The following is a 15013-nucleotide window of genomic DNA, read 5'->3' as shown; positions in this document are numbered from 1 at the left end:
CGAGTGTTTGGGGCGCGGAGCGGGGCCGCCCCCGTCCCCGCCGATGCCGCATGCCCGGTCCCGCCGGCCCCATTGGTCCCCGCGGTCACATGCCGGGCGGCGGCGGGGCCGCCCGCTCCCTCCCTCCTTCCCTCCGCGCCTCCCTCCGCCGCGCCGAGCGCAGGGAGCGGCCGCGATCGCAGCATGAGCACCCTCAAGGTCTACAGCACCTCGGTGACCGGCTCCCGGGAGGTGAGCGGGGCGGCAGGGCGGGCTGCGCCGGGGCCCCTCTTCCCGGGGGCGGGCGTCTCATCCCCGCGGAGCTGCGAAGCCCCCCCGCCCCATCCCGGGTGTGTTCCCTCCTCTGCTCACCCTGCACCGGCCCCTTCCTCCCCCGAATCCATCCCCCGGTGCTAGGTGTTACCCCCCCGCCGCGCAGAGCCGAGCCCCGTGGCCCCTGCGGAGCAGTCGCTCCGGGAGCGCTGTGCTGACTGTGGCTGGCGCGCTGGGGTGCGTGCCCGCCCTTCGGGCTCCTCTCCAGCTCCCCGTAACCTGCCTTTCCCGCCCGGGTTCCAGATCAAATCCCAACAGAGCGAAGTAACCAGAATCCTCGATGGGAAAAACATCAAGTACGAGCTGGTGGATATCTCCCAGGACAACGCTCTCCGGGAGGAGATGAGGGTGAAGGCAGGCAACCCCAAAGCCATCCCGCCCCAGATTGTCAACGGAGACCACTACTGCGGGGTAAGGCTCATGCTCTGCACTGGGGATAAGGACCATGGAGGTTGGGTGGTGGGCAGGAACCCCAGCCCCTTGTTTTTCCTGTGTGATGTTAAGATGCCTTTTAAAAGGCATTTCATGAGGTGCACAGACAAGGCACTGCCAGGGTTAATGGCCACTTGGGGCATGGTGGCTTGTGAAAAATGGGGCTCAGGCAGGGGGGTCTCTGGATGACTTTGGGCAGTGGGGCTGTGCTGTCCAGGGCTGTCCCCTCTTTGTCCTGTCATCCTCCGCACGACTGACGGGCACCCGTGCTGCAAACCGGTCTGTGCTGCGCTCAGGGGACCCTGGGCTGCCTGACCGATGGGAGCGTGTAACTCCCTCTTGTCTCGTGAGCGACCGTGTGGCTTTTCCCTGCAGGATTACGAGCTCTTTGTGGAAGCGGTGGAGCAAAACACCCTGCAAGAGTTCCTGAAGCTAGCCTGAGCCCTGGGGTCCCCTCCCGTCTTGGACTCTACCTGCATTCCTGAGCACCCTCATCTCCGACCACCTTCACTTCCAGGTTGTCAGCACTGTCCTGGCACCACGACCTGTATCCCAGCACAGGGAAACCCATGACCAAAACTACTCATTGCAGCTGCCTACGATCCCCTCCTGCCTAACCCTTGATATCATCTCAGAGGGATCCAAAGAAAGTCTGACGCTCGCTGCGCATGGCTTTTGAACAAAGCCGGGCCTGGCTCCCCGCAGCTTCCAGTGCCTCTGTAAACAGCAAAGCCTCTGGGGCTGTGCGAAGTGCGGCCGGCCGTCAGCCCTCTCCTCTGCAGGGAGAGCTTCGGCTTCAGGAGGGAAGGGCTTAGGGTTGCGTGTTACTTCCCACTTCTCCCAGTTGCTGTTAAAATTGTTAAATCCTGCTGCCTCACTTCCTCGCTCACTTTTTTTTTTTGGTTTGTTTGTTCTTCATCTCAACTGCAGAGATATGGCGACCAAGTTGATTTTTTTTGTTTGTCTTAATTTAATGCAAAAATACTGCACAGAGCTGGGGTCTGACCACCCACTGCAGAGAAGCCCGGGGCTGGGGACGAAGGCCAGTGTCACTTAGCAGGCTGCCTGGGGGGGTGGATGGGCCTAGAAGTGGGACCCATGCTGCTCCGGCTGCCCTCTGCTGTGATGTGGTGCAGGGCTGACCTCGTGGGCGTTAATGGCTCAGGGCTGCTCCAGAACAGCTGATGCTCCAGCTGTCTTACCTTTCCTCTTTGAGCTGGCTTTTTTGCAACCCGGACCAAGTGCATTTTGTTTTCCTGCCAAAAAGCAAGTTTATAACCAATGTTGTCTTCCGAGATGCTATTAAATGTTACTGTACCTTTCATATCGGTACTGGTGGGTTTCTTTAAAATCTGGTTTTATTTTGACTACAGGTTAAACATCACCCTGCGTAATGATTCTGAGTCATTTCCAGCTCAGAGAAGCCGAGTCAGTTGTACTCACTGCTGCAGCCTGACACAAAGATCTTAACACCTTAGATTGCTGCCGCTAATCAAAGGCTCACAGGACTTGTCTGAATATCCGACAGTGCGGTAGTGACAGGTACCTCTCTCAAGCATTCCTCTCTGCGTGGTAAGAAAGGCAGCCTGGGGGAGGGACAGCTTCAGCCAGACATGTGAGCGATAAAAAACCCCTGGCACAGAGATTACCTGGCTGGTTATAGAGCAGGGTATAGAGAGGCAGTGGAAAAGGCTGCCCTATGGGAGGGTCCTGACTACGCTCCTATATCTGCCGTAGGTGGAAAAAGGAGGAAACTAACTTAGAGCTGTGAGGACTGAGTCACTGCCCACAGGGAGCCCAGGGAAGCAGCTGGTTTGCACGGGTGGTGCTTCCTGTATTTGAGTTCTGCGGGGTCCAGCTCTGGTCGGAGGGTTCTGGGAAAAGCTCTGGGCATCCTGCCCCCTTCCACAGCAACTGTGCCTTTGAAATCTAATGGAAGTGGAAACTGCAACTTAAACGGTTTTATTGGGAGCCTTTAATGAGGGTCTCTGCTAAAAGGGAACCTGCCAGAAGGTGCTGCCTCTCGCAAGTGGGAGTGCCGTCGGCTGGGAGTCAAGTGGGAGCTTGTCCCAGCTGAAACAGGAAGAGTGTGTTGGGGAAAGGGGCCTGCGGAGTGCAGCCCCAGCCCACAGGAGAGCAGGGAAGATGCTTTATTCAGGGTTCAGCAGAGACGCAGCGAAGGGTTTATGCTCTTCTCCAATGACACGGTGTCCTGTTGCAGCATCCAGCTCCTGGCTGCAGCAGGCTGCCAGGGAGGGAGGCAGGCAGGCTGGCAGCCGGGGCTGGGAGCCGGGGCCCTGCCGGAGCTGGGGGCTGTCCAAGGGAAGGAGTCATTCACGTACAGGAAACCCAGCAGCAGGATCTCCTGGCTGAGTCTGGCTCTGTCCCAGCATTGCAGTGGCTCAGGGCCTTTTGGTTTAGTTTTACTGGGGACCATATAACTGAGCCTGTTTCTCTCGTGGTATAAATGCATTGAAATCTCTGGGGAGCAGCTGTGTGTGGAAAGCAAATTGACCCTGGCTGTTTGTCCATCCTATAGAGAATCCCTGAGCCCAGCTAAACAACTGCCCGGTCCCAGCGTAAAGCTGGTGGCCTTCCCTGGGTGGGGATGAGCCTGTGTAACCTTCAGCAGAGGTGAGAAACCAGGTCTTGGGCTTGAGCTGACACAAGTGCCCCGGTGTTAGGAGCCCATTTGTCTCGGGGAAAGGCAGCCACCCATGAGGCAGCAGGACTGGGCCTGGCACCCTGTGCTGAAAGGAGAGGCCACGCCGCTGCCTCTGAACTCTTCCGTCCGTCCTGGGTAACGGCGCAGTGAAACTAAATCTGGAAAGACAACCCTCTCCTCTCTTCCCAGCTGGGGAGGTTTTAACACAACTAACAGTGCAAGGCAGCTTCTTGCTCTTGCAGCGCTTGGGGCGAGCTGTTAAGCTGTTTGCAGCCCTGTCCCCTCGTGTTGGGAGGGGTCTCTTCTCCGCAGCAGCAAGAAGGCACTGGGGATCAGTCCACATTCCTGCAGGCTCCTGGAGTTGTCCATGTACACCCTCTGGGGAAAGGTGCTGATGATCTCATACGAGTTGGAGTCTCCACCCCTAGGAAAGAACAGCACAATCTTTCCTACACACAGGATCCCCCAAGGTTTCGCTGAGATGCTCTAGTTGATCCAGCTGTGGTTATGTAAGAGCAAAGGGAGAGACTGTTTCACAAGCACAAGCTGAGCAGAAAAAAGGGCTTCCCGCCCAAACTGCAGCCAGCCAGGCACGGAGCAGCCGTTCCAGGCCGCACAGCTGCAGTGGGGAAGGAGGCTCTTGCATCCCAACAGCAGTGAGCTCATCGTGGGCTTCCCAGGAGTGGGAAGAGGGGAGAGCAAAGGGGTCCCCACAGCCATCTGGAACTGTCCCCAAAGGGATGTGTGAGCCCTTGGGCAGCGTTAAATGCGTTGGGATACAGAGCTGGCTGAGCCAAGGGTGGTGTTTATCCAACAGCGGATCCAGCAGCTAGGCTGAAGGCTGCAGCTCGGCTTCCAGGCTGCACTGACGCCTTGGGAATGGTGGCAATAGTTGGGTGAGTGCTGCTGAGCATTTGGAAGGAGGTGACAGCAGTGGTGGGCCTGGGTCAGATGGTAGTTTTGAGAGGACAAAAGAGGCTTCTCTGCTGCTGTCGGCTTTTTGGAAGGTGGATGCTGAATGCTCTGAGCTAAGCATAACCCCGGCAGCGCTGCCTAGAAAGCACCTCTGCTGGTGGAGCCACAGCAGCAGAAGTCACCCAGCAGCGGCTGGGGCTGTAACCCTCAGCCCTGCTCAGCTCCAGCAGATTGAAGCGCAGCTCCAGGGCCTTCAGCAGCAGGAGAGAAACTTTCCCTGGGGCTCTACAGAACTGGGTGGAGAGCGAGGAGGGAAGTCCTAGGCCTACCTGGCATGGGCGAGGCGTTGGCGCAGGTCCCCTATGGTGTCCGTGAACAACATCTTTACAATATATGTCTGCTCCCCGCTCTCAGACTTGATGCGGAGAGTGCAGATATCAGGGGCAGAAGCTTCAGCTGTCTTTTCCCTGGGGGTTATAAAACCTTGTCAGCTGAGGAGTGAGTGCTCTGCCAGTGGCAGAGCCCTTGAGCTCCACGGAACAGCAGAGCCTTTGGGCTGCCTGGGTGATCCAAACAGGGGAGAGTTGTTTCAGGTCTGGGAATGACCATCTCATCCTTGAGATGAATGAGGCTCCATCTGACTGTGGCCGAGCAGAACAGCCCATGGACCAAAATGCTGCTTTGCTTTCCCTGCTTAAAGGTGCCTTGAAAAGAGGGTTGCTGACCTTTTTTAGCTTTTTCATTTTAGAACGGGGCTGTCTGGTAAGTACTTCGGCCTACTTCTTTGATTAAAAATAATCTGCTTGGGGTTTTTTTTTCATTAGCTATTTGGGTCTTGTCTTGCCAGAAGACTATGAGTGGAAAAGTGCTGTTAGTGTGACCTCCCACTTGGGCATCAGTTTCCTGGAGGGATTCTCCCGTTTAACGTGACCGCAAACATCATCTTAGGTAGTTTCAGACTCTTAGGCTTTGGCTTGCTGTCGGGAAAGGTATTTCACAGCAGTAAGGAAGTAACATTTTGAGCAACAAAAGCTTTTGTTAGAGCTGTAAAAGATGGCAGGGTTCCTGTAAACAATTCAGTGGTCTTCCCAAAAGACCACACTTGGCCTTTTTTTCTAACTATTCCGAAGGTATAAAAGGGGCAAGTCCATTTATTTCCTCAAGTGAAACCCCCTGAAGTAAACCCGCAGTGATCGACAGGAGGAAGATGAGAGCCTGATAGGGCAGGGGTCAGGGGGCTGTGCCTGTACCTCTCCAGTGCAGACAGCCTGGGTGTCTCCAGAAGAATCTCTTTGCTGCTCCGCACCCCATCAGAGCCCTAAAACCAAACCAGGTAAACGTCACCGCTGCCTGCTCTGCACAGAGAGCCACCCCGTGGCCGGGAAAGCCCAGGAGCAGGTGCCAAAGTGCCACGTGTGCACTGGTGGAGCCTCTCTTGGAGGAGGAGGCTGTGCAGGGCTGAGAGAGGGCTGAGGGGAGGGGGTGCTGGTGCTGTGCAGGGTGCTGAGCCCAGGGAATTGCTGCTGGCCTCCTGTGGGTGTTTGGGGGGGTCCACTCATACCTGCTGTGCTGCTTTGGCTGAGCCTTGGACACTGATTGCTTCTCTGTTTTTCAACGGCTTGGAAAGCTTGTTGATTAACTGCTCCAAGGAGACTTTGGGACCTACCAGGGCAGAGGGAAGAACATTTTGATAATTTCCCCCAGAATAGGCTGGTTTGGTGAAATGAGAGTGCAACAGCCGACAGGGAGAGCTCTAGCCTCCCATAGCTAGGTTGAGACTGGCTCCCCGTCTCTGTTGAAGCTTGTCCTACTTTCTGGCCCACTAAATGTTTGATTGTCAACATCAACCAGTGAGCAACCCTGCAGCCTGTTCAGCACACACCTGGGATGCACAGCAGGTGGAAACCTGGTTAGTCCTGCTGTGAACGGGAAAAACCTGAAACTATGACAATTTTTACAGACTTAGAAAATTTTTTGTCTTGTGAGGGTGCATTTGTAGGTGTCCCTTTTTCTGTGGTGGCACCGGGCAATTATATTTTACTACTTGGATAAAGGAAACATTTATCACAGCTTCTGTTTGTGAGTGGCCTTGAGATGAACGAGCAAGTAGTACAGTTTCATATAAACAGGAAGACGTTGCTGATGGGCCATGCATGTGGTCGGGTTATTTAGTTATGCATGCACAAACCCACAAGTTTCTCTCTATACGACTGGACTGCATCTGACTTTCCAACCCTGACAGGTATTGCTCACACAGATTGCTAGCGTCTAGAAGCAAAATGAGGATTCTGCCCTGACCTATGTCCCATTTCTCTTGTGAAATCTGAAGAGGAGTTGTTCCGTTGGTGCAGTTAAGCTCAGACTGGCTTGACAATGTCCGCCTTTATGGAATAAGCATGTAGGAGAACCAAAGGTTGTTTGCAGGCTACCCCCTTGAGATCTGCAGGGTTCCCTCAGCATCCTTGATGCGGCTGGAGGTGAAGCTAGAACGACTCGGCCTTTCAGAAAGGCACAGGACAGACATGTTTTTGGAAACCCACTGATCTCCTGGGCTTTTACTGCTTGTCCATGTCTCATTCTTCAAGAGGATTTAATTATGAGAGGACATCGTGTGTGCTGCCTGGCTCCCAGCTCCTGAGGCTCCGCTGGGGCTACAAGCACAGGGCTCTGACCCAGAAGTGTTGCTTTCCTCACTGAGACTCTACACATTCCTACCAGCTGCCCTGGTAAGGTTTTGATTCTCCTTTTTGGGAGTTAGCTGTGTTTTTGAGCAGGTTTAAAGATGTACCTGGGATATCAATGGTTTCCTGCATCTCACTTGATTTTGAATGGCCAACCACTTGGCCGTGGCCAGGAAAACTCCCTGGAAGGTGTCTCTCCCGAAATACCACGTCCCTTCTGTCAGTGACCTGTTGAATTAAGGCCAACTGCCATAAGCAACTCTTGACTGTTGCACAAGCTAATTCTCACTGCATCAGAGCACAATAAACGACAGCGATGACAACTAAGAGTTGTAAACCCCAAACAAAACCAAGACAGTTTCCAAGGAAGCTGCTCTAGCTGTGCAACTCAATTTTTCAGCTCCTATAAGCTCTCTAACAAAGCAAATCCCAGGGATTTGGGTGGGATGGCCCACCCAGACCACAAGGTATTTGTTCATCCATCTCAAACAGGCACTGGGCAGCAGCTCCTTTCCATGAGTTGTCAGAAATATGCTTGGACCGGATCTTTCCTCTGTGTCTGCTTCCACAGCTGAAAATGCTGAGTGGAAAGTGATGTGGTAGCAGCATGCTGGGGTTGGGGAGGGATTTGGCAGTACGAGGCCTGCACTGGGGACTGTCGGGTGCTGTAACAACCGAGGGAGGCAGAGTGCTACCCTGAGGCCACCAGCAGTGGGGAAAGCTGTATAAGTAGGGGTCAGTCCTTCTGTCTGCGTTCCACTCATGTTCCTCTTACAGTGGCTGACCATATCGCAGGTGGATGCACTCTGTGTCTGTATTTACCCCAGATTATTGTCTTGTGGCTTCCAGACGTGGCCAGCTATGCACAGATTACAGCCAGCCACAGCCCCCCAAGAGCCTTGCACCATCCTCCTCCTTCCAGTTGACTTTCCAACCACCCTGTACACCTACCAGCTGACGCTGGCTGTCCTGACTCATGCTTGCCCACGCAGTTGTGCCCTGCTTTCTTCATGGCAGTGGGTAGGTGCACCCCTCTGGTTGTGCCTCCTAGTGTTTCAGGTGCACTTGAAGACCTAATTAGAGTCCTCTGAGGCACTCTACCTGGTTTTGGCCTGAAAACGTGGCCTTGGCTTTTTGCCATTTCTGAGAAATCAAAAACAGGGCCCGAAAAAAAACTCAGATGGCCAAATCCATTAAAATTGTGGCAAAATAAACTCGCCCAACATCCTCCTTGAGAGATACTTTTTCAACCTGGGTTTAAAAGCTCTTCTGAGGGAGCTATTTGAGAGCTTTGTTTCTCCTTTTTGTTACATAGCTCTTCAGATGCTGCACATCCTACTTCTCTTCTACAGTCTGCTATGCTCTTAGAAGCCTTGTACCAAGCCAAGATTCACTGTGGCAGAGAAACCATTCCCTCCTAATACGAGAAGCCAGTGAGCGTTTCTGCAACAGCTCTAGCAGGTGTGCTCCCGCCGAGACACACATGCACAGAATGAAGCTGCATGTATGCTGTGTTCCAAAACCTCAAACTTAATTTGCCGTGGGGAGTAGCCAGCAGACTAGTGAAAGAAACCTGAATTTTCTTGGGAAGTGAGAGAGCAATTTCTTCCAAAAAGCTGATGAATAGGTTTTTGCACTGCTTACCCGCAAAGGGATGCCATCTGGGTAGCGCATCTGCAACTCTGAAGGGAAATAGCCATCCATAATATCCTGCAGGCATTGCTGAAATAAACAGAAAGTCTGAGGTATAACCACAAGCTCTCATTTTATCTCACGACTGATACGTTCCTTCTGGGCTGCTCCTATTTGCAGTGTTATTGCTGTGCAGAAAAGTCTGCATAAAGACCCAGAACCTCCATCTCTAAAAATTACTACACAGACATATAGTCTTTTAAAGGCACCACGGGAATGCAGGTGAGAAGCCGGAGGTCTGGGTAGCTGCTTCTAAAGCGGTATTAAAGTACCGTCCTTGGGTACTGAGATGAGCTCACAGGGCCTATTCACCCCCTTTCCTGAGGCTCAGTGAATGACAGCAGGATGGCTCTGAGTCCGATTCCTCTACAGCCCTTTCCGTACCTGTGCGGATGGGTCCTCGTAGGGCCGAAAGGGTCCATTGACCACGATCCCATTTTGATACAGCGTGAGGGGAAGGGGTTCTGGCTGTCTCAGCCGAGCACCCCCAGGCGTGTGCTCGATTTGAGAAATGCCTTCTCCAGCCAGCACATTCAAATCCTTTCACGTTTTTCCAAGATTAAATCGAAATCAATCTGGTGTTTGGAAACAACTGCTTCACCTGTGGTGGAGGGATCAGAGTTACAGGGGAAGGGGATGCCAGCTAAGCAGCTTTCCCCTCTGTGTGAATTTGAGTCCTAACAATTTTGGGCTGTCAGTGCTGCCTCTCCGTGCTTCACCTTTCACCCTACGCGTGGTGCGACACCGCTGCTGTGGCACAGCGTTGCCAGGTTTGCATGGGTGTGTGCAAAACCACAGGGAAACAGCCCTCTTGCCACAAGCTAATGTCACTCCAGAGGCAGCCACAGACGCAGCCGGCTCTTTAGAGACCACAGCTTGCTTGTCTTTGGTTGTAATTCCAGAAGTGTTGCGTTGTCCCTTAATCTGGTGCTGTAAAACGCAAGGAGTGAGGAACTTAACTAGTTGGATTAACTAGATTGGATAAATGGATCAGGGCAGACTTGCTGAAGAAATGCCAGTGTAAACACTGGCAGCTGCCTGCTGCTTGCCACCAGCAGCTTGCTCGCTCTTGCTGGGACGCTGCTGAGGATGTTTACTTGGGTGCTTGAGGAGGGTGGCAGGGTGAAGCAGTAAGGGTTGCGAGGAGACAGAAAAATGAAATCAGAAGAGGAAATGAAAAAGGAGATGTAAGCAGAAGTAAACCCTTTGGTATTTTCTGTTCTGCTTTTTTATGATTTGATAAAGGAGGGCGGGGAAAATAGCCCTTAAAAAGCATGAGGTGAAAACAATTAAAATTATTTGTACAGCTTCCCCTGTCTTCTCCCCTCCTGTATCTAAGGGAGGGAAGGATTAGCTAGCTAATATTTGCATGGTGGTTAGGAAGCAGCATTGGCTCTACAGCCCAAGTATTATTACTTTTTTTTCCTCTGTTACCACTTCCTCAGAAGCGATTGCCAAGTATGCTTGGACCCCATACAGCACAATCAGGTCTCAATTAAACCACTCACGTGGTGGTTGGGAGGAAAGGCAAACAATACTCTGATGGAGTCAGACAACACGGGTAAGTTACTACAGCTGCTATATACACAAAGCATCTGATTCGGTTTTCCACCCATTTTACATCAGTTATTAGAGCAACCAAGCTTCAAATGTTTAGGGTATGCGAACTCTTCAGGAAGCAGCTGCTGCGAGGGTATCCTTCCAAATGGCTGAGCCATCAGGTTCTCTCCTCTTCCCCTAGATGGAGCTTACAAAATATGGTATATAAAATACCAACGTCCTGCCTGGCTTAGCTCCTGTTAAATTGCTCAATGTCTCTGGACCCTGAGGTGGACTGATGGAGACCTCAGCGTAGGATCACAAATTCTGAAGACCTGAATTCTGGGTCTCTGATGCTTACCTACTCTGGGGAGCATCGTATTTTCTCTAAGCATGCAGTGGGAGCTAGGACAGCTGCCAGCAAGGAGTGCTGGTGCTTTACCCTGCTTCCAGAGGCTCCTTGCTGGCAGCTCTTCTTCATCCTTGAACGATTCTAAATCTTTCCAGTTGTTCTGTCTCTCTCCAACCCAGATCAGGACCATAGTCATTTAGAAACTGCGTAAGAGGAAGTATGAGTCAGCATTGGTAGACCAGAGCTTCAAAAAGGAAGCCTGAGTGTGGTCGGCTGTGACATGGGAAGCAGAAGGGAGGGTTTGTCTTGGGCTCTTTGGCTGCTGGCAAACAAACTCACTAGCAGGGTAGTAGTAGCAGCTCTAGTAGTAGTAGGCAAAAGGGAGAATTGAAATACTATAGTGACACAGTAATCTCCCAGATTGTAGTCATAGAAATCAAAATTAACAGCTTGCAGGAGGCACAAATGTTTGTGTATTTTAAAAAAACCCTCCTGCTACCTTGTAGCTTGCATTCAACTCATGTTTCCTTTTCAGGCAGGGTGAGGTGAAGAATTGTGACGATCAAAAGTGGCAGCTTGTAAAAGACCAAGCAGCCTGAGGACCGCAGTGATCTCAAACTGAAGGTGCAGGTGGGCTTAGGGCAAGTGAAGTAGGTGTCTCACCTCCATCTCCCAGACCTGGCTCTGCAGCTGAAGGCACCTCGTTTCCAGTTCTTGCTGTGGATGAGTCAGGGGCATCTGAAAGGGAAGACTTGTTTTTCCGATGTACAGTCTTAAAGAGGAGCTGATACCACACAGCGCAGATGCCCCAGCTGTGCCTGCCTGTACCGCTGGTGAACTCAAGCCCATAGAACGCAGGAGCTGAACGCGAGCTCTGCATGCTGGTCCCTGACAATGCAACGTGCATGGGTTTGATGAAGGTGCTGACAGACTAAAAGCTAGTTGTGAACAATACTGGTGAAGTTTTATGCCGCAGGAAGCTGATGTGAGGGGTGCTGTCCGCCATTATACATGAGAACTGTTTTGCTTACGCAGTGCTGAAGGGACCTATAAAAAATGAGCAGGTGTCCACTAAAGCTGGATCCAGAAACTTAGGCTGAATGGCCAGAACAATGGACGATGAGGCACAAAACACATGTTTGTGGTCTGACAGGCATATTCTTGTTCTCTGCTCAGGAAATTGAGAATTTACCATAGCTTTGTGCTACAAGGTAGTTCAGCCGTTGTAGGAAATGTGTCTGGGCTCAGCTGGAGAGCTGCTGGATTCCAAGGAACTGAATGGGGGCAGGGAAAGACCTTCACTTGCTCCAAGCTGGGTTCAATTTATTTAGGCTGCCTTACAGGATGAGTGAGCCTGGACCTATAGTACTGTTTGAGACTCCAAGCAGATTTTTGGTTTTACTTAGCTGTGAGCAGCTCTGGTCTTTCAGCCTGTCTGAACTCTGCACTATTTAACATTCTCTTTTCTTCTCACCATCCTTAGGTATCTGCGTGGCTGGTCTGTGCTCACGGAAACCTAGTAACCCATAGAAAATAGGTCAGGAAATAGTGTTTTGCACTGTACCAGTAAAGCTGAGTAGCAGGTGCAAGTATAAAGCGTGGATCTGCTTTGGCAAACAGTGCCGCGTCTGTGTAACTGATACCACTCACCAAAGAGGCTCTTGGGCTTTTAGGGCAAGGATGGCTCAGAGAGGAGGTCTCCAAGCCTGCTCTGTTGCAGTACCAGGAGTTCCGTAGCTCTCCCACAGGTAGGAGCGAGGTGCCGAGTACAACAATTTTTACCTGCTCTTTGCTGAAGAGTCTTCATCTTCTCTTCAAGTTCAGCAATCCTCCTGTCCTTCAGGACCAGAACAAATAATGACTTTGTTTAGTTCCTTGGCCTTTGGAACCCTGAGGCACAGCTTGCACAATGAGTCCTGGCTAGGTGACTCAGCGGTGCACGTACTCTCACCCCACCCAGAGACAGGCAAAATAAGGTTCAGAAAGGCTGTATCACCTCACAAGTACCTTAATTAGACTCAAATGATGGGTGGGATATAAACACACTGCGCCAAGGATAGGTGAGGGACACACTGACCTATCTCCCCCTTCTCTGTCTGCACAAGAGCTGTAGGCAACCTCACAGACTCCTGCCTCTGTGCTTCCTGCTCAGGCACAGCTCGTGCTCTGACCTGCAGCAAGTGGCTGATCTAAAAAAGAAACCAGCACCTCTGCAACCACCTCTTAAAAAAAAAGGGGGGGGGGGGAGGGGAAAAAAAGGGGTCATTACTTTGCGAGAGTCATTAAGAAGTCTCCCACCCCAAGGACTGATACAATTGCACTGCTGCTTTGCAAAGGCCTGTGTGTGTAATTAACAGAGCAGACTACAGATTAACTTGTTTTAGCCCAAACTGGGTCTGAGCAGGGGTAATGCTACTGCGGCTTCAACTGTCAAAGCAAGGCACAGAACAGGTTCAGTAAGGGGCAGGATTTTTTACCTTCAGTTGCATTTCTTGTGCTTGTTTCTCTATTTTTTGTTCCAACAGAGTGATTTTTTGCATCATGGAGGACATGAGTTCCGTGTCAGTGCCAGCTGTGTCTGGAAGCACAAATACGTGTTACCTCTCTAAAACAGCAATTGGTATTGGAGGCTTGCCCGTACCGTAGGGCCCCACCCCCCCCCAGGAATTCCTGTTCTGCCACAGAGGTGTGACAGGGGTACCTTTTGCAGGTACTGGGTAGAAATTCCTGACTGGTAGGGAGATGGCTGTGTATGCGAGAGGGGGACCACAGGAGTTAGCCCTGACCTGGGGTACTGAGTCCACCAGGCTGTCACTGAGAAACTGTGATGGCCCAGAATCCCCTAACCATTGATGGACTTTACCCTGCATATTCTTTTTCAGTGGTGAGCACCTTGAGCAGGAGGGGAGACTGCCTTGCACTGGATTCTTTGTCCTAGGAGACAGGCTGTCATCTTCTGAGAAGACGCATAAAGAGCATGTAAGAAAGAAAACAGTTCAGCATTCCAAAATCAGGTCAAGAAATACTGGAGTTATGCAGAGGGAAAGAGAGGGCCCAGTCCAGGGCAGGAGAAAGCAGGATGGCCCAGTCCATTCAATCCCATAAGCACTGTCAGACTAATGAACGTACATGAGCACTCGTTATGAGCCAGGGCCCAAGGGAAGGTACAATCATAGCAGCTGGGAAGAGTGAACACAAAACAGGGCTTGCAGAAAGAGACCATGATGCCAGTACAGAGCATCCTGCGCTGCACAGTGAGGCAGAAAGTGGAAATATTGAGCTATTTTGGCAAAAAGCACAACGCTCTGGGATTAACAGAAGCAGCAAACTTCACTGGGAATGGAAAGGGAGTTTTTGCTCTAAGATCTAGTAGGAAGAATTTGACCTAAAATTGAACCGTAAAAATAGATGAGGCTCTAATGTGCTCTAGGGCTTGCTGAGACTATGGAAACCTTTTGTTACTTATCTGATTTTGGACACATGTAGGAGAGGAAGAGCTACAACCATTGCAAAATATGTAGGAGGGTGAGAAAAGCCTCACTGGTGGAGGCAATGAACTTGGACAGCTCTGCCCTTTTAGTAAAAATAAGAGGGGATAATATGTAACAATAAAGCATAGCCTCATTAACTGTGGGAGGATTTGCTTGATGTGCAATTTTTTTAAAAATGTAATTGAAAGGCTATCAAAAAAAGCCCAACTGTTCATTTTTTTTTCACTAGCTCATCTTCCCGGTCCACACATTCTTGATTTCTGGGCAGAGTGGCTATTCATACACCCACACTACTGCTGTAGTAGCAGTTAAAACCCATGAGCAGTTAAAATCTGTGGGAGCTGCCTGAGAGCAGAAGGGGTGAGACCCAGGTGAGTGAGGTGCAGGGGTGCCCGCTGCGTCAGGGCAGCAGCGGGTGAGAGCACCAACACTTGCGATGCCGTTGCAGCTGCAGAAAGCGACTCTTCTCTGCTGGAAACTGAAGAAACACAAACGCGACATGAACCTGTGTGACGTGTGACTGACCAGTATCCCCAGTACCTCTGAGATGCCAGCCAGGAGGCAGCAGGTAAGGAATTTGGGGAGTTTTATTCCAGCTGGTGTTGTTTCTAAGCCTGTCCCATCACGTGCAGCCCTGCGGGTCCCCAGGTGGCCGGTAGCGATCAGCTTTTTTAAAGGATCATTGGCAAAAAGGGGCTCAGAATAACGGGGGTACCCGGGTACCACCCGGGGGTGCCCGTGTATGTGGGCCCTGGGGGGCCCGACGTGGGTGGCAGCGCTGGGGGCACCGTGTGCTGGGGGGGACCGTCACGGTGTGTGTGGGGAGTCCCAGCCCGCGAGGGGTCCCGCCGCTGGCGCACCACTCACCCCACCGCCGCCATTACCCCACCGCCGCCATCTTGTTTACCAGCGGTTGCCGCGGCGACGCAGGGCC

At 51.8% G+C, this 15013-nt stretch overlaps 2 protein-coding genes across 2 annotated transcripts; one reads left to right on the top strand and one right to left on the bottom strand.

Annotated features, from left to right (window-relative positions):
- Positions 1-50: 50 nt before the first annotated feature.
- SH3BGRL3 (SH3 domain binding glutamate rich protein like 3) lies at positions 51-2068 on the top strand. Its single transcript, XM_037381279.1, is given in 4 exon segments — positions 51-112; positions 114-231; positions 556-723; positions 1120-2068. Coding segments are annotated over 4 exon segments (414 nt in total). The 3' UTR covers positions 1186-2068.
- UBXN11 (UBX domain protein 11) lies at positions 1695-14936 on the bottom strand. Its single transcript, XM_037381280.1, is given in 15 exon segments — positions 1695-3833; positions 4654-4791; positions 5575-5642; positions 5886-5986; positions 7113-7233; positions 8650-8727; positions 9082-9240; positions 9243-9298; positions 10679-10772; positions 10774-10791; positions 11252-11303; positions 11305-11326; positions 12371-12425; positions 13066-13166; positions 13452-14936. Coding segments are annotated over 15 exon segments (1236 nt in total). The 5' UTR covers positions 13459-14936; the 3' UTR covers positions 1695-3667.
- Between the last annotated feature and the right edge of the window lie 77 nt (positions 14937-15013).

The sequence above is a fragment of the Falco rusticolus genome, chromosome 3 (genome assembly GCF_015220075.1).
Source record: "Falco rusticolus isolate bFalRus1 chromosome 3, bFalRus1.pri, whole genome shotgun sequence".
NCBI classification, from domain to species: domain Eukaryota; kingdom Metazoa; phylum Chordata; class Aves; order Falconiformes; family Falconidae; genus Falco; species Falco rusticolus.
The sequence above is the reverse complement of the archived record's forward strand: the minus strand, read 5'-3'. Positions and strand labels throughout refer to the sequence as shown.